At 36.2% G+C, this 26197-nt stretch overlaps 2 protein-coding genes and 1 non-coding gene across 3 annotated transcripts in view; 2 read left to right on the forward strand and 1 right to left on the reverse strand.

The window, feature by feature from the left end:
- Positions 1-6066: 6066 nt before the first annotated feature.
- On the reverse strand, positions 6067-6927 carry LOC131151405 (uncharacterized). Its single transcript, XM_058102650.1, has 2 exons — positions 6540-6927; positions 6067-6275 (listed from the first exon to the last, which is right to left on the reverse strand). The coding sequence occupies exons 1-2, from the start codon at positions 6925-6927 to the stop codon at positions 6067-6069; spliced, it is 597 nt and encodes a 198-aa protein (XP_057958633.1).
- Positions 6338-6444, forward strand: LOC131152474 (small nucleolar RNA R71). Its single transcript, XR_009135973.1, has one exon. It is a non-coding gene; the product is annotated as a small nucleolar RNA R71 (small nucleolar RNA).
- Positions 6928-18333: 11406 nt separating the features above from the next.
- Positions 18334-26197, forward strand: part of LOC131151871 (trafficking protein particle complex II-specific subunit 120 homolog) — a 60750-nt gene continuing 52886 nt past the window's right edge. The window contains exons 1-3 of the mRNA XM_058103327.1: positions 18334-18940; positions 24697-24903; positions 25036-25218. Of these exons, the coding sequence (XP_057959310.1) occupies positions 18530-18940; positions 24697-24903; positions 25036-25218 (801 nt within the window). The 5' untranslated portion in view covers positions 18334-18529. The remainder of the gene's footprint in view (positions 18941-24696; positions 24904-25035; positions 25219-26197) is intronic.

Raw genomic sequence — 26197 nt, forward strand, 5'->3', positions numbered from 1 at the left:
GTCAAATAACTTGTTGCAAAAGTGGGTCCCTTCATCACTAATAATAGCTCGTGGAGGGCCAAATCTTGTGAATATATTCTTATATAGAAAGTGAAGCACTACCTTTGCAACATTTGTTGTTATAGCAATTGCTTCCACCCATTTTGACACATAATCAACTGCAAATAAGATATAAAGATAGCCAAAAGAGGGAGGGAAAGGACCCATGAAATCTATTCCCCACACATCAAATAATTCAATCTCTAAGATATTTTTCAATGGTAGCTCCTGACGTCTTGAAATATTTCCCATACGTTGGCACCGGTCACAAGTTTTCATTAAAGTATAACTATCACAAAAAATAGAAGGCCAAAAGAAACCACTTTGAAGTACCTTGGTTGTTGTTCATGTTGCTCCAAAGTGTCCTCTATATGATGAGGAATGGCAATGATGAAGAATGGCTTGCATCTCTTCTTCTGGCACACATCTTCGTATGATTTGATTAGAGCATCTTTTGAATAGCAAAGGCTCATCCCATAGATAATATTTCACATCATGCAGAAACTTCTTGCGTTGATGGTAAGTGAGATCTGAAGGTAATACTTTGCAAGCTAGGTAGTTTACAATATCAGTGTACCAAGGAAGCTTGATTTCACATGCAAACAATTGCTCATCAGGGAATGTTTCTTGGATCACTGATTCTGGTCTTACTTCCTCTTGCTCCAACTGAGAGAGATGATCAGCAACTGAATTTTCGCTTGCTTTCTTATCACGCACCTCTAAATCAAATTCTTGCAAAAGCAGGATCTAACGAATCAACCTAGGCTTGGCCTTCTTCTTACCAAACAAAGTGCTGCATGATTAGTGAATACTATCACATTTGTACCAATGAGGTAAGACCAAAATTTATCACAAGCGAACACCACAGCAAGCATCTCCTTCTCAGTTGTTGTATAATTTAATTGAGCTTCATTCAATGTCTGACTTGCATAATATATGGCCCTAAACATCTTGTCTCGCCTCTGTCCTAGCATTGCTCCAATTGCAAAGTCACTTGCATCACACATGACTTCAAAAGGTTGACTCCAGTCAGGTACCCTCATAATTGGTGTTGAAATTAGTTTCTCCTTGATTGTGTTCAAGGCTTGCAAACAAACATCATTAAAGTCAAATGCATAATTTTTTTCAAGAAGATTACATAAAGGTTTAGAAAGTTTAAAAAAATCCTTTATAAATCATCTGTAAAATTTCACATGTCCCAAAAAGCTTCGGATTCCCTTCACATTCTTTGGGGGTGCTAGTTTTTCTATTATTGCAATTTTAGCTCGATCAACTTCAATTCCATTAGATGACTTTCTATGGCCAAGCACAATCCCTTCTTGAACCATGAAATGACACTTCTCCCAATTTAGGACTAGATTTTTATATTCGCATCTCTGCAAAACAAGAGCCAAATTATGCAAACAATGATCAAAAGATGTACCAAAAACTGAAAAATCATCCATGAAAATTTCCATTATCTCTTCCACCATGTCAGAAAAAGATAGCCATCATGCAACACTGGAATGTCACTGGAGCATTGCACAATCCGAAGGGCATCCTCCTAAAAGTAAATGTTTCGTAGGGGCATGTGAATGTAGTTTTCTCCTGATCTTGGAGGGCTATGGCAATTTGGTTATACCCCGAATAACCATCTAAGAAGAAATAAATGGAATATCCAGCCAATCGATCTAGCATTTGATCAATGAAGGGAAGTGGAAAGTGATCCTTCCTTGTTGATTTATTCAACTTGTGGTAATCCATACATACACGCCACCCTGTGACTGCTCTTGTAGGAATAAACTCATTGTTGTCATTTTTCACTACCGTAATTCCACCTTTCTTTGGTACAACCTGCACTGGACTTACCCATGAGCTATCTGAAATAACATAAATAATTCCAACATTTAGGAGTTTCAAAATTTCAGCTCTGACAACTTTCTTCATTGCTGGATTTAATCTTCTTTGGTGCTCAAACGACGATTTGTAAAGTTCCTCCATTAAAATCTTGTGCATGCAAATTGAAGGACTTATACCTTTTATGTCAAAATAGTCCATCCCAAGGCTGTTCTATGCTCCCTTAAAACACGCAACAACTTTTCCTCTTCTTAGGATGTGAGTGATGTTGTGACAATCACTGGAAAAGTGTCACTATCCCCTAAGAATGCATAGCAAAGATGCTTAGGTAATTGCTTCAACTCTTGAGTCGTAGTTTGCTGCATCTTTTCTTTATAAATTCCAGAATCCGTCTTTGCTACCATAGGTTCTATCCCCCCCCCCCCTTCATTGCTAAGTATTGTACTTTGCTGTAAGGCTCTCAAGGCAAATGCATAGTGGAGTGATTCCTCACTAACAAAGGGTAAATCAGATTCACAAACAACAGAATTATTAAAATCATAAGCATGAGATAAAGTGGTGATACACTCTTCTAGATGATCAACCGGTACAACTTCTTGAAAGGCTTCTTCTATACATTATTGAGTGACATCTACCCGAAAGCAAGTGCTTGGATCTTCAGGGAATCTCAAGGCTTGGTAGATGTTGAACATGACCTCTTCCTTATTTACTCTCAATGTTAGCTCACCCTTTTGAGCATCAATTAACGCCTTTCCAGTGGCCAAGAATGGTTGGCCAAGAATTAGTGGGACTTCTTAGTCTTCCCCCATATCTAACACCACAAAATCAGTAGGAAAAATAAATTTATCCACCTTTACCAATACGTCTTCTATGATTCCATATGGATACTTGATGGATTGGTCTGCTAGTTGCAAATAAATGGTTGTTTGTTTCATCTCTCCAAGTCCCAATTTCCTGCAAATAGAAAGTGTCATAAGATTAATGCTAGTAACAAGATCACATAAAACTTTATCAAAAAATGAATTTCTAATAGTACAAGGCAAAGTGAAACTCCCTTAATCTTTTAATTTTTAAGGCAATTTCTTTTGAAGAACAACACTACACTCTTTAGTAAGCTTCACTGTTTCGAACTCCTCAAAACTTCTTTTCTTGGAAATGATGTCCTTTAGGAATTTGACATAGTTTGGAATTTGTTCCAAGGCGTCTGCAAAAGGAATGTTTATGTGAATTTTCTTAAAAATATCTAAAAACTTAGAAAATTGCTTATCTAATTTTTATTTTTCAAAACATTGAGGATAAGGAAGTGGAGTAGAGAGAATAGAAGGATTGTCAGGAAGTGAAATTGTTGGAGGCGTGTCCGTATCTCTTGGTGTATCATCCACAATCTCCTCTTCTTCCACTTTATTTTTGCTTTGACCATTTTTTTCAGCTGTAGGTGTGGACATGGTTTCCTTTGCTGGTGACTTCTCAATTTCTCTTCCACTCCTAAGTGTGATGGCCTTGCATTGTTCCTTTGGATTCATTTCTGTGTTGCTAGGAAAAGTTCCTCTCTATTGGGTATTTATGGTTGTGGCCAGTTGCCCAATTTGCATTTCAAGATTCTTCATAATGGCTCTCATATTGCTGCAATGAGTCTCAATGATATCCAACTGTGAATCAATCTTTTTAAACCTTACTTTGGTCTCCTCAACAAATGATACCATGGCTTCCTTAAGTGACTTCTTCTCACTTTGTTGACTTTCAAGTCCTGGAGGAGGTTGAAGCACATTCCTTGTATTTCTATAAGACAAATTCTCATGATTTCGAAGCCCTAGATGGTAATATTGTGGCACGGGATTACCCCGATAGTTGTAGTTCCGATTGTTGATGTATTGAACCTGTTAGAAAAGGTGTATTCCCAATAGGGGGGGTGAATTGAAATTTTAAACTTTCTTCCTAAGTTCAACTAATCTTACAGTCAGTATTACACCAACCTAGGGTCTTTCTATGCAATTCCAAATGCGCCGATAAATATAGTATATGGAAATTTAAATTAAGCGCATCATTCACACAATAACATACATGTGCGGTAAATATAAAATGTAAAAATATGGACAAGGCACACGATATGTTATTGGGGTTCGGCCAAAAGTGCCTGCGACCCCGCCTCTAGCTCGCAAGCCGGAGGATTCCACTAATAGCTCACTTAAAGGTGGAGCGGCACCGTTTATAACCAGGTCAAATTAACTAAGGCTGACCTCAACCTTAACTAGGTCAATTAGCGGGGCTGACCTTAACCTACACGCCTTAACAGGATGACGCACCTAACTTTCCTAATCGAGTCTAAGCCAATCCAGTACTATTCCAGGGCTAGTCTCCCTCTCCAGGCTCGTGCTTGGAAATACAACAGATGTGTATTACTATCAAATGGTACAGTGATTATGCTTTCGTGTAAAGCAGATGTATACCCAAATACGAGCAATAACATACACCACAATATGATTCAATATGTAAGCTCAATGTGGTCTAGATGGTTCAACTCTCAAAAATATTTTCTATCAGTGTAATGCATATATGAGAGTGTCAAACAAGCAATCTTTGTATCACAAGATATTCAGCCAACAAGTTCACACAAAGATGTCAAGTCTCAAGTATTTCAATCAACAGGATGTTTCAAGCATGCAAGTATCAAATGAAGTATATGCTTGGTTTGCAAAAGATGTGTAATCTTTGTATTTAACTAGAGATATGAATCAATGAATATTGCAACAAATATTTTTCTCACACAATCAAATATCTCTTTAAAATATTTATCAAGATAAAGCAGACTAGATATTTGAAGGTATTTTGAAAATATTTTGCAACCAAAAACAAACACAATCTTCCCAAGATCTTGCAATGAAGGTGCAAGCTTAGAAGATCTATCAAAGTCTTCTTAGGATAGACTTATCAATAAAGTCCCCTAAGAATCCTTAGGTTTTGCTCTCAAATAAAATCGTATCTATCAAATAGAATAAGGAGAGCAAACCTTTGCAAACAGACACTCAATCCACTTACAAATGATTTAGACACTAATAGAGGGTAAGCTTGAGTGAATGAAGCTAAAAAATGAGTAGTATAGGATTTTAGGTTTTCAGAGGATTCTCCCCTAATCAAAGTAGTTAATCATCCTTCTTTTTAACAAATGATCTCATATATATAGGCATGGGAGAAAATATGACCGTTGGGGACCTATTGGGTATTATTAGGAAAGTTTAATGATGTTTAAAGCATTTTAACCCTATTTAAAAAATATTTAACTGCAGTAAAAATCAAGGCAACCCGAGAGGTCTGGTCGACCAGAATAGGTTCGGTCAACCAAGCCTCATATGGTTCGGTTCACTAGGGGACTTTTGAACTAAGAGCTCGGTCGACCATTTCTCAATTTTCAAGGTTCGGTCGACCAAGCCATTTTGAACTAGCTGGTTCGGTCGACCAAACCGTTGAGATTTCTCCCGAGGACCCTCGGTCAACCAGTTAGTTGGAGTTCATTTTTGTCTCGGTCGATCAGATGGTCAAACTTTTGACCCCAGGGGGTTTCGGTCGACGAGGGCTTTTTGAACTATTCTGGTTCGGTCAACCAGAACCTTAGTCAATCAGTTGACCCAGGTAGGTTTTGGTCGACCAGGTCAAAATGAACTGACTTGACTGGTTGACCGAAAGTGCACCAAGTGTGCATTTCGGTCCCGTTTTGAAGCATACAACCCTATTCGAGTGCCTAACAAATATATGTGTAAATGTGTGTGTCCTAGGGTCACTTGGGGTCCAATTTCAAGACACCAAAAAAGTCTGGTTTTGGTCGACCAAAACCCTAAGGTCTTTCTAAGGTCACTTTTAGTTCGCATCTGGTTTGAGCTTACAAAATAGATCATACATGTGATGTGTGTGAGCTTATTACAAACAAAATGTCCTAATTACTATTACAGACCAAATAGATATGAAATGCATTACAAAAGGAGATTTGGTCTTCAACTTCACTTTCTCTTCGTGCCGTCAATGTATCTGCTAATGTAGACCTACACAAGAACTAGATAGTCATCAAATATATGAGTATTTGTCATTATCAAAACCGGGCGTGACTTATAAGGTCAACAGAACCTGTTCTTGACTCACTCCATTGCTCAGATCTATCCTACTTGTAACTGCCACATATTCTGCACTTTGTGGTATCCTCTAGGTTGTCAAAGCTGAAATCTGATGGGATAGAGAAGCAACTTGAGCTGAAAGGGCACCAAACGACTCCAATTCATGAATTCCAGCAACTTTCTTAGCCATAGTTCCTTCGGTTGGCCATTGAAAGGTAATTGAGATCATCTCTTCCAAAAGAGAAGTAGCACCCTCGAGTGTCTTTGACATCAAAGTTCCCCCAGATGCAACATAAACTAAAGTCCAAGTTTGCCCATTTAACCCATTATAGAACATCTAAATTTGCAACCAATCCGGCGATTCATGTTATGGGCAGCATCGAATCAAATCTTTATACCTTTCCCATGCTTCATAGAGTGACTCAAAATCATGTTGCTTGAATTGACCAATCTCACTCCTGAGTTGGGTTGTTTTTGCAGGTGGAAAGAATTTAGCAAGAAACTTTTCTACCATATCCTGAGAACTAGTGATACTTTCTGGTTGTAAAGATTGTAGCCAACCTCTTGCCTTGACCCTCAAAGAAAAAGGAAATAATCTCAGTTTAATGGTGTCTTCAGTAACACCATTGATCTTTATAGTGTCGCAAATTTTCAAAAACATCGTCAAATGAATATTGGGATCATCAAGTGGTGATCCACTGAATTGCGCTTGTTGCGCTATGCTGATCAAAGCGGGTTTGAGCTCAAAATTGTTGGCATTAATGGTTTGGCGTCTAATACCCGAGTAGTTGTCACTCACAACTAGTCGTATATAATCGTGCAAGGCACGTGGTTGCTCATTCTGTTGTCCGTTCTCCATGGCTAGTACCTTCTTCTTTCTTAGTGCTCTGAAAGTTCTTTCAATCTCCGGATCAAAGGGAATAATTTCACGGGTTCTAGCACGACGCATCCAACATAAAAAAACACACTTGAAATAAAGAAGATTAAAAAAAATAAAATAAAGTAAAATAAAAAGAAAAAAATATAAAAATAAAATTCTAAATTAAAACCAATATTACTTTGTATCGATATTGACAAAAATAAGAAAAACTCAATTCCTGGCAACGACGCCAAAAACTTGATCGGTGCAAAACTGCAAGTGCATAGTATCATAGTTTTATAATATAGTGATGTGAAGAGTATTGTCCTCACGGATTGGTGTCTTAATTTTACCAAGTACCAAAATTATACTAATCTTGATTTTATTTAGAAATATTAATAATTCTAGAATGCGAAATTGAAATAAGGCTACTTCAAATAAACTATTCAAGGGAAAATAAAACTGGTTGCCACGTATCAAATTAATGAGGGTGAAAACTTATAAGAAACCAATTTCACCTAGTTTCTCACTATGCTTTACTCATCTAGCTAATTTGACTTCGTTTTCTTTGTTTGTTAGCAAATCTCCAATTTTTCCAAAAGCCTCCTTCGATGGTCAATCAGAACCTATTTTGTTTATTATTTAACATAAAAATATGCAAATTAATAACGTAAGAACGCAATAAGACCCTTAATTTTTTTATGCTACGTAAGTTTATACAAGTATTTCGATCTCTATATCCACCTACACTGAATTATCCAAGATCTATCCTATATTTCCCCCTTTCGTTAGCAAATCACAAGACCAACATCGTCTAATTAATGGTCAGTTAATTAAAAGCATTAAGCGTAGAATAACTCAGACACACATTAAAGAAAACAACTACAAATTAGCATCGAAGAGCAAGCATAGTTTAAAACTGGGCTACATCATTTTCCTAGAATACAAAAATCAGTTCATGCCGAAAATTAAATCAAACATAAACGATTTCACCATGCTTTCTTTTATTTGGAGAGTAGAAGACAAAACAACACCCACAGCACCACCGTCGCGCGCCGCGAACACCTTGAGCACCGCCATTACTTGCCGCTTTCCAATTCTAGAAAAGATATTAATTTTTCAATGTACCGCTAACCACCCTTGTTGTTCGTGTGTTGTGTCTATGCAACACCCCAAAAGAAACCCTATTGTGGCTTTTCTTTTCCTTGTATTGTTGCTACTCCCCTCCTCTTCTCACGACCTCCTCTGTGTTTCCCCAAAAGAACCAAATTAAAAACCCTCCTTTTCTTTTCGAAAACCCCAGCGCACACACCCTATGCACACAGGTTGGCCACTATTCTCGTGTTCCAATTAGCCCCTTGTGCGTGTTTCTCCTTGCTACCGCTGCCCCCCCCCCCCCACCATCTTAACCCTAAGTAACTTTTTTTTTTTTTTTAATTTGTGCATGGTTGGGTCGAATCAAGCCCAACCATCTCGTGTTAAAGCCCATTTATCTTGATTTTTCTTCTTTTGCTTCAAGGTGCACACGACCTCCAGTTTAAAAAGTCTAGTTGCTCTCCTTTTTTTTTTTCCTTTTTACAAAACCCAACTCACATCTTATTTAAAGCCCAGCTAACTCAGGCCCTTCTCCAAGTGACCACACGGACAACCCACGTGCATCTCATAATTTTCTTCAACACACTTGCACACATGCAATTATTATTATTATTATTATTATTATTATTATTATTATTATTCTTCTTCTTCTTCTTCTTCTTTTAAAACCACGCACAAGCTCACGATTATTTGACAGCTCACGACTCTTCACTTGTATTTCATGCATGGCTTGTACACGACTTCATTTATATGAGCATGTATGGCAATTGATTCAGACTCCAGCTCACGTACACTGCCGCTCTTTATGCTCACGACCCACATAATGCATGCGACGTATCGTTGTGTAGTGCACAACTTTCTCCAACATTTTTAATTTCGGATTTGATTTCCAAAAAATTTCTTTCTTTTCTTCAAATCTGCAATAAAATCAAATGACCACAGTGAGACCTAAAATCGACAAAAATTAAATAAAATTAGGCCAAAGTTTAAAGTTAAGAAGTGATAAATTGTTCTAATTTATGCCACTCATCCGTATGCATCAAGGTATATGGTCATTGGGAGTGCAAAGTACACGCCTTAACATGCTAAAGGAATGTATGTGCAGGTGTATCTTACTTTGCCACCTATACTAATCATCATCCTATTGGTTAGTCCTCTGCCATGTTCTCTAATGTGACCCCCTCACCTCCGTTAAGGCCTAACATAACCTTTCCCACATGGTGGTTGCTAAACATATATGGCGTCATCATTGGTGTGACATCATCTATATCATCATCATCCACTGGTGGCTAGTGTGTAGGGGTACCCCTATAAAAAGAGTAAGGGGTCTCATTGGCGATGATCTGCATGGTGAACGATGCCATAGGCCTGGCCGATCACTCTAGGGAGTAGTTAGATAGCTGAATATTTCACATCATCTGCTCTTGCAAGAAGTTATAACAAAATTTCTTAGTTGTGGAAAACAATTGTATTTTAACAAAACAATTGCACAACTTATTCACTTTGGATTAGTCACGCCAATTTTTTTATTTTTTTTTGAAAATTTAATTGTTTTGAAAGAAAAATAATAATAACATAAGTTTTGCTAAAATAACTTGCAAGAACGTGCATTTACTTTACGTTAACAAGTTACATATCTTTGGAAAGAATATCACACAACAATCACATACCACATTCGCACCTTCAAAGGTCTCTATGACAATTTAGCAGCAATTGGGAAGCCCGTTTCAGACCAAGAAAAGGTATTTTGTCTCCTCACTAGTCTTGGTCAACAATATGAAGTCTTCATAACAACTATGTTGAAGCCTCTGAGACCATCCTATTCTGAGTTGTTCTCTAAACTCCAAAACTTCAATCGAGGATGCAATTGGTTTTCTAACCCCATTGATGTTCAACTTGCATCCCTCACTCATCAAATAGCATTTTATGGACCACAACAGCGATGTCCCCAATCAAACTCTTCGAGCTATCATGAACCAACACAAAAATTCACATAAATTGGACATGGATTCTAGGCACAACAAAATAGGGACTCAAGGCAAGCTTATACATAACATACCTCTCATTCAAATACACAGCAGCATCCTCCACCAGGTGAACACCGCATGACACCTACCGATAGGGACAAGTATTGTGACCATCAATGTCAATATTGTGGTATGATTGGGCACATTGCAAAGATATATTGGTAGGTGTCAAAGAAATCAGTTTCCCATGATGACATTCCACAAGCACATGCAGCATTAATGCTCGACAACACCATTGCAAACACTGAATGGACTATAGACACTGGGGCTTCCAACCACATGACTAGTAAGTGAGGTATGTTAACTAACCTCATAAAATATTCTGGTTTTAACTTAGTACCAATTGGAGACGGGTGTTCTATGCCAATTCTTGCCTTTGGAGATTCTTATATAAAACCCAAAAAAAAAAAATATGCCTTACCTCTAAATGATGTGTTATTAGTTCTCAATCTAGCAAAGAACTTATTCTCTATAAGTCAGTTAACCACTCAATTCCTTGTTAATTGTGAATTTTCTGATGTTGATTTCTGTGTTAAGGAAATGGACATAGGACAAGCAATGATGACAGGGAAACGCAAGGGTGATCTTTATGTCCTACCAGCGTTACCAGAATTATATTTCTCTCATATATTCAAATCCAACACTGCAGGAGTTTGGCATCAACGCCTTGGCCATCCTTAGTTTTCAACTTTACACAGGCTAAAAAATAAAGGATTAATTAACATTGCAAGGACAACAAAACCACAACATCTATGCGATAGATGTCAACTATGAAAACTTAGTCGGTTACCTATTCTTTTGTTCGGAATATTCAAGTACTAGTACCTTTGAAAAAATTCAATGTGATTTGTGGGGACCTGCTCCTACTCTTTCTATTGAAAAATTCCGATATTATGCTTGTTTGGTTGATGATTTCTCTAAGAATACATGGATTATTCCTTTACGTCAAAAATGTGATTTTTTTCACTGCATATATAGCCCCTGAAAATTATGTAGCTAGACAATTCAACAAGCAAATAAAATTTTTTTATTCAAGTGGAGGTGGTGAGTTCATAAATTCCAAATTGTATACTCACTTTCTTTCCACAGGCATTGTGCATCAAGTATCAGCACCATATAAGCCTGAGCAAATAGGTATAGTTGAGAGATGCCATAGAATTATAAGAGAACTAGGTATGACAATGTTATTTCACTGTGGTGCACCTTTATATATATGGGTAGAAGCCTTCACTACCACTATTTATCTTATAAATCAGCTGCCCTCATCAGCCCTCAATTTTGAAACTCCATATTTTGCATTACATGGAACCTATCTAGTTTACTCCTCACTTCGAACCTTTGGGTCTAAGTGTTTTCCCTACACTTAGGACATGCAACACCGCAAGTTCGATCCTAAAACACTTCTTTGCATTTTTGTTGGTTGCAACAACTAACACAATGATTAAAATGTTTTCATCCATCAAGTAAAAAAAGTTATCTCCCAGCATGTTGTCTTTGATGAGCTGGTTTTTCCCTATAACTCTACACACACCCCCTACTTGATGAAAGAAACACCACACATAATTAGTATCTTTGACACTTGGCTACCGAACAATACCACTCACTCTCCTAGAGACAGTACCTCAGACCCTTCCACACCTTTATGGTTAAGTCCCTTACTGCCATCCTAAGTTACAATAGCATCACTCTCCCAACATTTTGTGTCACCCGAACCTTCACCTCAGCCTCTCCCCAGCATAGTGTCTCCTACCACCACTGACAATATAGCAAATGATTCTCCCGCATTACCTTACAACATGGCTTCACCAAAAACATGATCGCCCCACAAATCATTTCCACCTGATGCCTCCATACTCCCATAACCTAGGCCTGCACCATTAGCATCATCTCTCCAACACAAACACACTTTATGGTCACCCGATCTAAACTCTTTATAGTCAAATCCAATCCAAAGTATGCCTTGACCACACTCACCTCGACCACCATACCCTGTGAGCCTCGAAACATAAAGGCAGCTCCAGCACACCTTGGTTGGACAACAACCATGAATGAAGAACTTGCTGCCCTACATCAAAACAAGACCTGGATACTTGTTCCTCACACACCTCACATGCATATCATTAGTTCCAAATGGGTGTTTAAATCAAAACTCAAACCTAATGGCACCTTAGATTGACTTAAAGCACGTTTGGTTGCCAAAGGGTACCATCAAATTAATGGCATGGACTATACTGAAACCTTTTCCCCAGTTATCAAACTTGGAACAATACACATGATTATAACCATAACACTCATTCGATAGTGATCTATCTGTCAACTAGATGTCAAAAATGCCTTCTTGCATGGTTTAATTTCTGAAGACCTATATATGCAGCAGCCACTAGAAATGGCAGATCTGAACCATCCAACCTACGTTTGTATACTCCATCGAGCACTCTATGGCTTAAAACTTGCACCCCGTGTTTGGTTTGATCGATTTAGTGCATTTCTTCATAAATATGGTTTTTTCTGTAGCCTAGCTGACCCTTCCCTATTTGTTTTTCACTCTGATTTTGGCTCATTAATTTTACTTCTTTATGTGGATGATATATTACTCACTGGATCTACTTCAACACTTGTTACAAATTTCCTTAAACTTCTAAGCAGTGAATTCGCGACGAAAGACTTGGGGCCAATTTATCACTTCCTTGGAATGGAAATCACTCCAACACCCGATGGGCTTCATCTATCTCAATCACACTATGCTTTTACTATCCTTGATCACTCCAATCTGGTTGATTGTAAACCCATGAGTGCACCGCTTGAAGCTAAAACTAAAATTACTTCCAATGACACTCGCATGGACGACCCTAGTTACTATCGGGGACTTATTGGTGCTTTACAATACCTTACACTCACTCGTTATGACCTTTCCTTTAGTGTTAATTATGTCTCACAATTCATGCATGCTCGACTATTTTAGACAGTACACAATTCCAAAGCAAATCGTCAACCATTACATCGACTGTTTCATTGAAAAACTTGATCGTTGAAGATCCAATACCAATTTCCAAAAGACCCAATTTTATGGAATTGAAAAATCACAAATGTATTATCCATCTCCTTTAAATACTACTCTTTGTATAGTATAAGTGTTCACGTTGCCATCCATTGAAATAAAATGATTCTCTCTTCCAAATCCTTTGTTTCATTTTTTTTTTTCGATTTTACTGAAGTGGTGTCTCTAATGACGCGATGAGAGTTTAGTGCAATGGTTGGTGACCATTCCACGATTTTAGTAAAATTGTTGTAAATAAAATAAATAGGTATACAAAAAAGTTTGGAGCTATAGAAACTCAACAGTCTAGTTCTTCAGGAACTAGATGTTGCTAATAATCTTATTCTCATTTTGTTGTAAAACATGTCCTTATATAGGCCAATACTTTGACATCCCAAAGATTAACCATATAATGAACCATTATGTGGGCATACCAAAGGTTGTAACCTATTATCTAGATAGTCATCTACATAAATATACAAGTTTTACAACACTTCCCCTTTGATGACTATATACTATGAACATGCCTCGTTAAAACCTTCACTAAGGAAAATCCTGTGGGACAAAACCTTAATGAAGGAAAAAGAGTACAATATTCATACTTTCCCTAAAAAATACAATCAATTAAGAAATGTCCTTAAGTTGTCACATTCCAATGTTATGTACATGTTTCATGAAAATTGAAGTTGACAATGCTTTTGTGAATAGATCTGCTGAGTTGTCACTTGAACGAAATTTGCAAATGTCAACATCTCCTTTCTTCAGAAGTTCATGAGTGTAAAAGAACTTTGGTGAAATATGTTTACCAAAATTACCGCAAAAGCTATATCTGGTTTAGTGCAATTTTCAAGATACAAAAGTACTCCTATTGCACTAAGATAGGGTACTTCAGGACCAAAGATTTCTTCATCATCTTCTCGAGGACGAAAAAGATCCTTTTTCACATCAAGTGAACGAACAACCATCGGGGAGCTTAATGGATAATATTTATTCATATAAAATTGTTTCAATATTTTTTCTATATAAGATGATTGATGAACAAGAATTCCATTTGTTAAATGTTCAATTTGAAAACCAAGGCAAAATTTTGTCTTCCCAAGATCCTTCATCTCAAATTCTTTAAGTAGTCAGCAATCATTGAGATCTCTTCTGGAGTTCCTACTATGTTTATATCATCAACATAAACTGCGACTATAGCAAATCCATAATTTATCTTCTTAATGAAAACACAAGAACATATAAGATTATTTTCATATCCAATTTTCAATAAAAACTCACTTAGACGATTGTACCACATTCGTCCAGATAGCTTCAATCCATACAAGGATCTTTGTAATTTAACAGAATACGTTTGTCGTTGTTTTAAATTATATACTTCAGGCATTTTAAATCCTTTAGGGATTTTCATATATATGTCATTATCCAATGATCCATACAAGTAAGTTGTTACTACGTCCATGAGGCGTATGTCGAGTCCTTTAGAAACCGTTAAACTAATCAAAAATCTGAAAGTAATTGCATCCATAATAGGGGAATAGGTCTCATTATAATCTATACCAGGCCTTTGGGAGAAACCTTGTACTACACGATGCGCCTTGTATCTCACAATATCATTCATTTCATTTCTTTTATGTACAAAAACTCATTTATACCCAACAAGTTTGACATTCTTGGGTGTTTGGACTACTGGTCCAAATACCTTATGTTTGGCTAATGAGTCTAGCTCAGCCTATATTGCTTCATTCCATTTTGGCCAATCATTTTGATATCGACATTCTTCTACAATTTGAGGCTCAGGCTCATTATCATTAATAAATTCTGAAGCAATCGCAAATGCAAACACATTGTCAACAACTTCATTTCTTCTCCGCATATTTCCAAATTTTAATAAGATCTCATAATTTTTCGATACCAGAACCACTTCTGGTGTTGCTTCTGTGGAAATATGGGGTTGTTGATCTATATTTCTTTTAACCTCTTCTTGAGTGTTAATGAACTCTTTTGCAGTGTCACTTTTATTCATTTCCTTTTTCTTTCGAGGAATAGTATCCTCTGTGCCAATTGGTCTACTACGTTTCTGGCATACTTTAGATTCATTAGTTACTATTCCCATTGGGTGTTCTTCAGGAACAATCAATCTGGTAGAAATATTTGCAGTTGGAACATGTGATTGAGTGACCTTTTTGGTGTTTGTAAAAACATCTAACAATTGATTTGCAACATTCTGCAAATGAATTATTCTTTGAACTTCAAGTTCACATTGATTTGTGCGTGTTTCAAGATTAGACAAAGTTGGTGTGTTCCAAAAATTTCTTGTATTTTTAATCCTTTACCTTTTCCTTCTCCTAATGACGAGAAAACTGATTCATCAAATTGACAATTTAGAAATCTTTCTCTAAAAAGATCACCTGTTAGTGGTTCAAGATATCTAATGATTGGAGGAGAATCAAAACCAACATAAATACCAAAACGACATTGTGATCCCATCTTACTTTATTGTGCAAGTGCAATAGGAACATATACAATGCAACCAAAAATTACAAGATGAGATATATTAGGTTGGTGGTTAAACACAAGCTGTGAAGGTGAAAACTTGTGATATGTAGTTGGTCTAATTCTAATCAAAGACGCAGCATGCACTATAGTATGTCCCCAAGCAGATACAGGAAGCTTTGATCGCATAAGCATAGGTCTAGCAATAAATTGTAAACGCTTAATAAAGGATTCTGTTAAACCATTTTGTGTATGAATATGTGCAATAGAATGTTCAATACTTATTCCTATTGACATGCAATAGTCATAAAATGCTTTTGAAGAAAATTCACCTGCATTATCTAAACGGACAGTCTGAATGGGATGATCAGGAAAATTTGATCTTAACTTTATTACTTGAGTACGAAATTTAGCAAAAGCAACATTACGAGTTGAAAGTAGACAAACATGTGACCATCGAGTGAAAGCATCAATTAAAACCATGAAATATCGAAATGGTCCACAAGATGGATGGATTAGGCCACAAATATCTCCTTGTATTATTTATAGAAAAGATGGAGACTCTAAAGATAATTTAGATGGAGAAGGTCTAACAAGTAGTTTTCCTTGAGCACAAGAAGTACAAAAATAATCACCAAGTAAAAGGACTTTCTAATCTTTTAATGGATGTCCATGTGCATTTTTAATGATTCGTCGCATCATAGTTAAACCAGGATGGCTAAGGTGATCATGTCAAAGTATAAAACTTCTAGGCTCGGAGCACTTCCGGTGCATAAAATTTGATTTAACTATCCTTATTTTTGTGAAATATAGATCAGATGAAAAACATGAAAATTTTTCTAATATGATATTCTGGTTTGAAACTGTAGATGTAATAAAAAGATATTCCATATCTCTTTCATTTTTGGTTTCAACATGATATACATTGCGACGTATATCTTTAAAACTTAGTGGATTTCTTCGAGATCTACTAGAATACACATATCATCAATATACAATTTTGTCCCAGTTGGAAATATAATGTGAACTCTTCTAGAGCTCTCTATTACATTTGCAGAGCAAGATATTGTACTAACATTAAGTTCAGCTAATGTTAGTTGCAAGAAATATTTTTTAACACGAAGAATTGTGTGAGTCGAGCCACTGTCCACCAAACACATGTCTTCCTCCATTTTATCAAGTTTTTTTTGTATGATCTAGTAAATGAAAAGTAAAATTTAAGAATTAGGAAAGATAATAAAATATTACCAAGCATATTATATGTAAAACTTTTAATAAAAAAAATTACAAAAGTTAATTTTTTCAAAATAACATAAACATGAAGATAATTTAATAGTAGACATTTCCATCCCCAACCAAATGATCAATTTTGTCACTAAGATCCTCAAAAAAAAATTTGAAACATCAAAATCAACATCCAAATGAGACTCGTACTTAGCATCAATGAGTTCAAACAAATTCACTTCAACATTTTTCCCTTTTTCCTTTTAACGATTCCTTGTAAATATCAACAAGGTGTTTAAGAGCGTGACATATTCGAGACCAAAGACTTTTTGTTCCACACCTATAGCAAATATTGTCATTATTTTGCACTTTATTATTTTGTTCAGAGCTTTCTTTATTCTTTACTCATCTCTTTTGAGTCTTTTCAGCGCCTTTACTTTCAAACTTTGAAGGATGATCATCATGGTTCCAACAATTTTTCCTACCACAACCCCTTTTATCACCATAACCTCGTCCACGACCTTAAGAAAAAGCCACATTCACTTGAGGGAATAATGTTGAGCTAGTTGGACAAGATTTATGATTTTTTCAACAAAATCTCATTATTTTGTTCAGTTACAAGTAAACAAGAAATTAGTTCAGAATATTTTGTAAATCCACGCTTTCGATATTACTGCTGCAGGAGTACATTCGAGGCATGGAAAGTCGAATATGTTTTTTTTAACATATCATCATCGGTAATTTTTTCTTCACATAACTTCAATTGAGAGCTAATTTTAAACAAGGTTGAATTATATTCACTTATAGTTTTAAAATCTTGCAGTCGCAAGTGTATCAAATCATATCAAACTTTTAGAAGAATTACAATTTTTTTTGTGTTCATATCTCTCCTTCAAGTTGTTCCAAAGGACTAATGAGTCCTTAATAGTAAGGTACTCAATTTTCAATTTTTCGTGTAAATGATGTCGAATGAAAATCATTGCCTTTGCGCGATCCTACAGGGATGCTTGATTTTTTTCTTAAATTGTACTTCAAAGATTTATAACATTAAGGTGAATCTCAACATCAAGTACCCATAATAGATAATTTCTTTTAGAAATATCAAGGCTAACGAATTCAAATTTGTGAGGTTTGACATCATAAAGTCACTTTGAAAACAAATAAAAATTCAAAGCTAGGTAAATATTAAATGAAAATATTATTCTCACATATATTCCAACATAAAAATATTTAAAGACATGTACGCAAGATAAGAAATATAGTTAACATATAAATATAGTTTGACGAAAAATTAAAATTATATAGATAACAAATGTTAAAGGAAATAAGATTCTTACCTTAAAATAATACTAACGAAACTAATCATCTTATTATAAAGCATGTCTTTATATAAAAAAATACATTAATATCCCAAAAGTTAATCATATAATAAATTAAAGGTTATAACCTATTATCTAAATAGTCATCCACATAAATATACATGTTTTATAATAAAAATCAAGTTATCTCCCTTCTTATAAGTCAATTTTATTTTAGCACAATTTTGTAATTAATGGCCGTGTAATTGTGTTTTCGGATTAAAAATTTAATATTTCGGTACAAAACTCGCAGAACCCACGTGCGTACATTCTAGCCAAACATAGCACTCCTCTCCCTGCAACTGAAAAGATCTAATGGCTCCGTCGCTCCCCCGGCTTCCCCCTTCCCCTTCTTCCAGTCCTGCTTATTGAGCTAAGATCAAATGCACCCCATCTGACGACCTCGGACTGCCCCTGCAACCCAGCCTCTTTCCACCGCCCGATCTCCGCCATCCGCCATGGAGCCAGACGTGAGCATCGAGACCGGGTCCATGATCCGCGTCGCCGTTCTCCCGATCGGCGCGGTACCGACGGCGCTTCTGCGTGACTACGCGTCGCTTCTGGTCCAGCACCGTAAGGTGGAGCTCTCTGCCATCAGCTCCTTCTACACGGAGCACCAGAAGAGCCCCTTCGCCAACCAGCCCTGGGAGTCCGGCAGCCTACGCTTCAAGTTCATGCTCGGCGGCTCCCCTCCCTCGCCATGGGAGGACTTCCAGTCCAATCGCAAGATCCTTGCCGTCATTGGCATTTGCCACTGCCCCTCCTCCCCCGATCTGGACGGAGTCCTCGAGCAGTTCGGCACCGCCTGCAAAGGCTACACCTCCGCCCTCGTTCAGCGCTGCTTCGCATTTTGCCCCACTGATTCTCAGGTTATTTATTTATTTTTTGGTTAATGTGAAGTAGAGTTTGAATCAGGCAGCATTGTTGAACTTAGAATGATTAAGGGGACTGTATTAATAGATCGAGAAGATTCAAACAACGTGGTGTTAGTTTCGTTATCCGGAGAAGGTTGTATTAGGTGGGTTATTTCTGTAGAGCTGGTAGTTACGATTTTGATATGTGATTATTATATTTTTTGTCACGGAGATTATATTTTTATTCAAGCAAGATAACTTATATTGAAAAACTTCAAACTGGCTTATAGTAATCCTAGGGGATTAATGTAGGATTTCTGCTATGAACATATGTGGAATTCTGATTACATTTTTCAAATGATTCCTTCTTCTGCGGCCTATGAGTACAGCTGGAATCTTGTGTGTAGTTAAGTAGATAACAACAAGAAGTCAACGACAACAACAATGTCAATAAGCTTAAGTCCTCCCATTAAGTGGAGTCGTTTACATGAATCCTTTTCCGCCAATTCACCCAATCGAGAGAATTTTCCTCCATCTTAACAGCTATTAAATTTTTTTTCATTACCTCATTTCAAGTTATTTTAGGTTTATCCCTATCCCTTTTAATACCATAAACAATAATTAACTCACTCCTCATAGGTGCACTGCTAGGCCTGCGTTTCAAATGCCTAAACCATTTAAGCTGCCCCAACCTTATATTGTATTCGATTAGTGCTATGCCAAGTTCATTGTATATATGATCATTCCTTAATTTCTTTTGGTGTTATACCACTCATCCGCCTTAACATTCGTATTTTGTAAACTTTTATTGTTTCTTTTAGTTGCCCAACATTCTAATCTGTAAAGCATGATTGGCCTTATAGTTGTCTTATAGATCTTTCCTTTTAATTTTAAAGGTATTCTACAATCACACAACACGCTTGACGCACTCCTCTGTTTTACCTAACCTGTTTTAATTCTATGTATTACATCCTAATCAATTTCCCTTCCACTTGCATAATAAATTGAAGATATTGAAATCTACTAGTGCTATTAGTTTCTTGATTATCAAGTTAAATCTTCTCTCTAATACTCTCCGTTACGATACTGAAATTAAATTTCATATATTTTTTCTTATTCTTGGTTATCCTTAAACATCTATACTCTAAAATAGTTTTCCAAAGTTCTAACTTGGATATTGCACTGCTCCTACTTTCATTAATTAAGACAATATCATTTGCAAACAACATACACCATGGGATCTCATTTTTGGATATTCTAAGGGAGTTCATCAATTATTAAAGCAAAAAATAAGGACTCAAAGTACAATCTTGATGTACACATATTGTGATTGGAAATTCTCTAGATTCCCATCCTACAATCCTAACGCTAGTCGTTACTCTATCATACATGTACTTAATAACTTTAGTATATCTATTGCAAACTCCCTTCTTTCCTAAAACTCATCAAAAAACTTTCCACAGTACTCTATCATAGGCTTTCTCTAGGTCAATAAAAACTATATGCAAGTCTCTCTGCCTATGTGCAATTGTGCATTGTGGGGCTACAAATTCGTTTGCTTGTCACATCCTAAGTTGCACATTGAGGTTAGGTGTGAACTTGCCATGAGTAATTATGGATTATCATCAATTTGCTGTTGATGTGCATCGTAGTGCTAGAGTCTTTTGTTTGTCACATGCCAAGGTTTGGTTTTTGAAAATATTTGGTTCAATAGAGAGGTCGACCACTTTGAATTTAAACTGACGATTGTGTTCATGTCAGTGTTCCCAAGTTGGAGTGGTATATCCAATCAGACTCTTTGGAATTTAGTTCCTTTCATCTGGAGGAGTATGATAGAGGACTGCCACCACCATTAATGCAGCGTACATATGTTAGGTGCAGATTTAGGGAATTAGAATGCATGTATTGGACTTTGTTTTTGTGCGTTTTTGTGCTATTTAGGGATTAATTTTTAACTATGTGTTTGAGTCAACTGTAGGTAATTAATACATTTGGTAGTTTTATGTTAGAGACAGTTATGTGCAAATACTTAAATTTCTGTTTTGATATAATTTTGAGGGTCGCACATTTTTAGAATTTGATTTAAAGAAACAAGTGAAACTTATAGTAACTTGTGGAAATTATGAATGAAACTTTGGGAAATTTAAATAGACGACTGTGAATAATTTAGTAGCAAAATGAAAACAACAAATGTCGCTTGTTTTTGTGCTTTTTAAAATTTAAATACTTGAAATTTCAGCTGAAATCTGAAATATTGGAAAATTTTGTTCAAAAGTTTTTGAAATTTTGACTGAAAAGAAGAGCTGTGTTTTCTTTCAAACCTTCCCAAATTTCGACTGAAATTTTTGCAAAAAATTTAATACCATGGTCAACTGTTTGTCATAAAAATTTCCCTTTGTTTCTCTTCTCTCTCCCTCTAATGCACAGCTTCTTTTTGCTTTCTTCTCTCTCTCCCATTATTCCTTCTCACTATTGTTGAGCATCAGTTAGACAAGGCGCTAGAAGGCTGTGTATTGAAGTTTTTATGTGTACACATGCCCATCCTAGTATTCACATACATGCTTTGGGGCACTTTATCATTTTATTGTTTTAGTAGTCAGTGTTGTGCTCATTCGATTCTTTTGGTGATTTGCAATTTTTGATTTTAGATATTTCCTAATACATGTTAAATTAGTGGGTATGAGTTGAAAAGGGTTAGGTCATCAATTACCCATTTATATAAAATGGTTACCCACTTATGACCCTACCCCTCGGTTGACCCATTTAATTTTAAAAATTATGAAATTTCTTATTTTTCATTCACAAATTTTCCAATATTTTCATATGAACTATGTCTGATCCATTAACTCATTTAATTTAAATTTAAGAATGAAAAAATTGTGACCCAACCCAAGCTGAAGAAACTTGTTCAATGGTCACCACTAACCTATTTTGATCCCAAATCTTTGGGGTTACTTTTTCCAATAAACGTTGACTACATTTTTTTATGTTATTTGTACAAGAAGGATGAGTGCTCTTGGAGTAGTTGGTTTGGCTCTAAACCTATGTGCCTATGACTTTGTTTCCCATGAAATCTGTGCAGCGAAAGATCCTGAATTTGAGACTTTCTACACCAAAAATATTCTCTTAAACTAAGGTATTCGTGCTTGGATGGGTCAAATTCTCATCTTCTACTAAAAAAAAAAAATTATCATAAGACCCATGTATGATCTTGTTTTCTCATCAAATCTCAAAAAACTTTGCGTTACTGTGGTTATACTTCATCAATTAATAGAAGAAATTTTAGAAATGCTTTACATAAGGGGATATATTGTTAATTCATTCAATCACATTAAAGTAAAATTTAACGTATTTCAGCATTGGGTTTATGTTATTTTGGTTTATGTAGATGTTTTGTGCAATAATTTTTTTTCTTTAAGTCACCAATACACAAGTTCAGTAAGATGCTTTGAAGTTAATGTCACGTGAATGAAATCGAACTCAGAATTAACAGTGAGCATTGGGTTTATGTTATTTTGGTTTATGTAGATGTTTTGCGCAATAATTCTTTTTCTTTAAGTCACCAATACACAAGTTCAGTAAGATGCTTTGAAGTTAATGTCACATGAATGAAATCGAACTCAGAATTAACAGTGACAATTAGATTATGTTGAAAGGTCCTATCATCTCGCAAGCTTTAATTAGAGGGATAAAAGATGAAAAACAACCTCAACCCATTGGACTATGAACTGTGGAGTTTGTGGAGCAGAGATCAATGGCAGTGGATCTACTGCTCAGCTTGCAGATCCCTATGATCGTTGCATCATTGTTTGTGATCATGTTTTCCTGCAAGCTTGTCAGTGAGTTAATGATAGTTGTTGATCTTGTTTTTACTTTGTCTTGATTTGATTGGATCTGTTCACTTGCTTCATTGGTTCTTCATTGTTTGGATGGTCTGAAGGATCCCAAACAGGTGGCTTCTTCATCAAATGATGCTTGGCGATGGGGGAGAGTCAAAAGAGAGCTACTTTGATTGATGGATGATGGGAGTGGGTTGAGCAGGTAAACCCATTTCAACCTTTTTAGTTAATGGGTCAAAGTGGGTGATCCATTTATGATCCATTTGAATAAAATGGTTTACCTGTACCCATTTGTTAAAGACATAAAGCCAGTGTTTTGATAAAATCCAGAAGAGTTATGGATATTATTTTCATTGCAACACATGTAACTGTGATACCTAAGCCACATGTTGGTTGACAAAAGAAGACTACTACAGCTTGGTGGAAAAATTGCTAGTTGTGTTAATAGCTAGCAAACAAGTACCTTTCCTATGCAGGTAGAATTCAATTAATAAAATCAGTTTTAATGAGTATTCATCATTATTGGGGCTCATGTCATTTTCTTCCCAACACTGTCCTGTACTGTTTGGAAAAGAAATTTAAATCCTTTCTTTGGAAAGGTAATGATCTTTCAAGTTCTTTTGGAAATATAATCTGGGAGAAACTTTGCAAGCCTATTTCTGAAGGTGGAATATGTATCATGAGTCTAGCTGAGGCAAGAGATACTTTTGTAGGTAAATTATCATGGCTCATCTGTAACTCAGCAAACTTCTGCGGGATTACTTGGTTAAAAGCTTACCTGCTAAAAAACAGGAATATTTGGGCTATAAAGTCCCCGCCCAATGCAATTCCAGCTTGGAGAAGGATCCTAAAAATCAGAGACAAAGTGACTTTGTTATTCAAACATAACATTGGAGATGGAAGGAACACTTCACTTTATTTTGATGATTGGCACTCTTTTGGTCCTCTTCAAGAAATATGGTTCTACCATACAAAATGAACTTTTCTTCGTAAAGAGTGCTAATGTCTCTACAATTATCAGAGATAATTGCTGTTATTGGCCAAGGAGATCTTGTTTGATAAATGAAGTATTTGGATTCAATTACTTTCAACCAATCTCAGTTGAGACTGATTTTGTTACTTTTGCTGGGAGAAAGCTGTCGCTTTAACCTTTATCTGAGGCTTGGGAGGCAGTAAGAAAGCATTCTGAGATTGTAAGCTGGTATGAGACTGTAAGGTTTAAAAATCATATTCTCAGGTATGCTGTGATTCTTTGGATGGCAGCTTGGAACAGGTTAAGAACCTTGGATAGAATGGCTAAATGGAAGAATCTTTGTTTACTAAATTGTCTTTTCTGTAGTGAAATGTTGAGAGCAGAAACCACCCATTTTTTTCCTGCAAAATCACTTACCACCAAATTTACTCTGAAATTGCTGCTATAAGAAACAATTACTGCCCTTCAAAAAATTGGGATGAAGAGCTGAGAAAAATTGCTAAAATGAAAGGAAAAATGGCCATCTTTGAGAATTCTACTAGTGATATCAGTGATATTATCTCTTCAATTGGAGGTGATATAAATGCTATACTTCCCATTTTAGAAGACTAGCTAGCAGGATTGCAATCTTCTTCTGTTTAGATCTTGCAACATTTGTTTTGTTTTGGTTTTTTTTTTGTTAGTTCTGGCCTTTAGGCCTATATCATGTATTTCTTTGAGCTTAATATATTCTTCTTACCTCTTTCCAAAAAAAAAAAAAAAAAACACAAGTTCGTGCAAATGACTGATAGAGGTGGCAATGTTGTCCCATAGCCATTTACTTAAGATGGGTATGGGTGCTAAATGTCTATCGGTCAACATTGTCTCCTTCCTTACCCTCCACTATTTTCACTATTGAACTTCTTGTTAGTATTGTGCTTTGCTGACTTCATCTCCCTATCTTTTTTTTTTGGTTGCAGCTAGAGGATGGCAGTGAAAAAGGGGGTAATTTAATTTTGTTTCCTCCTGCTGATCGACAAACTCAGGAGTTTCATTTGCACACAATGATGCAAGATATTGCGGCCTCATTGTTGATGGAATTTGAAAAATGGGTTCTTCAGGCAGAATCTGCTGGAACAATTCTGAAGACGCCTTTAGATTCTCAAGCTAGCCTAAGCTCAGAGGAGGTTTATATTTTAGGTGTCCTAAGGATTTGAATCTGTACTGTTTTTTTTCACATCTGTATAAGCTTTAATTTGTCTTAACTGCTATAGATTGAATATATTTCAACTAAATGATTTGATATGACAAATATGCAGGTGATCAAGGCGAAAAAGCGGAGACTTGGTCGTGCTCAAAAAACTATTGGAGATTATTGCTTGTTGGCAGGGTCCCCTGTTGATGCGAATGCACATTATTCCACTGCATTAGAACTTGCCAGGTTGACCGGGGATTATTTTTGGTATGCTGGTGCATTGGAGGGTGGCGTTTGTGCCTTACTGGTAGGCATACTCTCTAAACAAGAAGTGGAAATTTTTTGTTACTAAATAAGCTTTAACTTGAATAACTCGGGGGGGGGGGGGTGAGTTTCCTGTATACGCCGAGCTTATACAAAATGAAAAATTCTGGAGGAAAATTGCTGTTAACAAATTTAAAAAGAATCATGATCTAAACAATGATATGTCGTTGTCCAAATGTTGTGCAAAAAATAAATTTCCTTGTCCTCTCCAAGCTATTTTCAACCCACATTCCTCTTCCAAAATTTTCTGCAGGATGGACAAAGGAATGGTGTCCCACAACGTTTTGTTCTTGGTTCTACCTATGATTTAGTGAGAGCCCTTCCACACCCAAATACTGCTTCTTCACCTTTCCTGAGAGAACCAAATGAATCCCAAGTGTTGCATGGACCAAACACTGAAGCGTTCACCTGATCACAATGGAGAAATATATTGTTAAAGTATCTCCTGTAATTCTTTCATAAAAAATATTTATTAAACAGGCATCTCATCTTTCATCAAACTGTCAATTGTTAAATATTTTTACCTATGTTGCCTTTGGTGTAAAAAAGACAATTTGAGGGTCTTTTAGCCCTCCAAATTGCCTTCCAAGGAAAAGGGTTCCTATCAAAGTCCTCACATCAATCTATTGCAGAAGATTTGAAAGTATACTCCCTAATTAAAGTCCCAATTTTTGATAGTGCCATTTAGTATTTTCCACCTTTCTTGCATGTAAAGTCTTAAAAAGTAGCTTGAAAGAGAGGGAGAGTTTGACCCTAGTAAGATTGCCTCCGAGATTACTAATTTCTATGAAAACTTGTGTTCTGAGGAGGATGTTTGTAGATCAATGACTGAGGGGTTAGAGTGGAATCCCATTTTCGGAGATTGGATGTGATGGTTAGGGAGACCGTTTGATGCAGAGGAAGTGAGGGTGGTAATTATTGGGATGTAAAGGGATAATGCTTGCTTTTTTTCCTTGATTGCT

Source organism: Malania oleifera, chromosome 3 (assembly GCF_029873635.1).
Source record: "Malania oleifera isolate guangnan ecotype guangnan chromosome 3, ASM2987363v1, whole genome shotgun sequence".
NCBI lineage: Eukaryota > Viridiplantae > Streptophyta > Magnoliopsida > Santalales > Ximeniaceae > Malania > Malania oleifera.

Bases quoted from the DNA above. Each gene is read 5' to 3' on its own strand.
- LOC131151405 (XM_058102650.1), bottom strand. From the start codon at position 6,927: ATGCGTCGTGCTAGAACCCGTGAAATTATTCCCTTTGATCCGGAGATT. The intron at 6,276-6,539 runs GTTGGCTACAAT...CTTGGACTTTAG, and splicing joins TTTGAGGGTCAAGGCAAGAG to TTTATGTTGCATCTGGGGGA.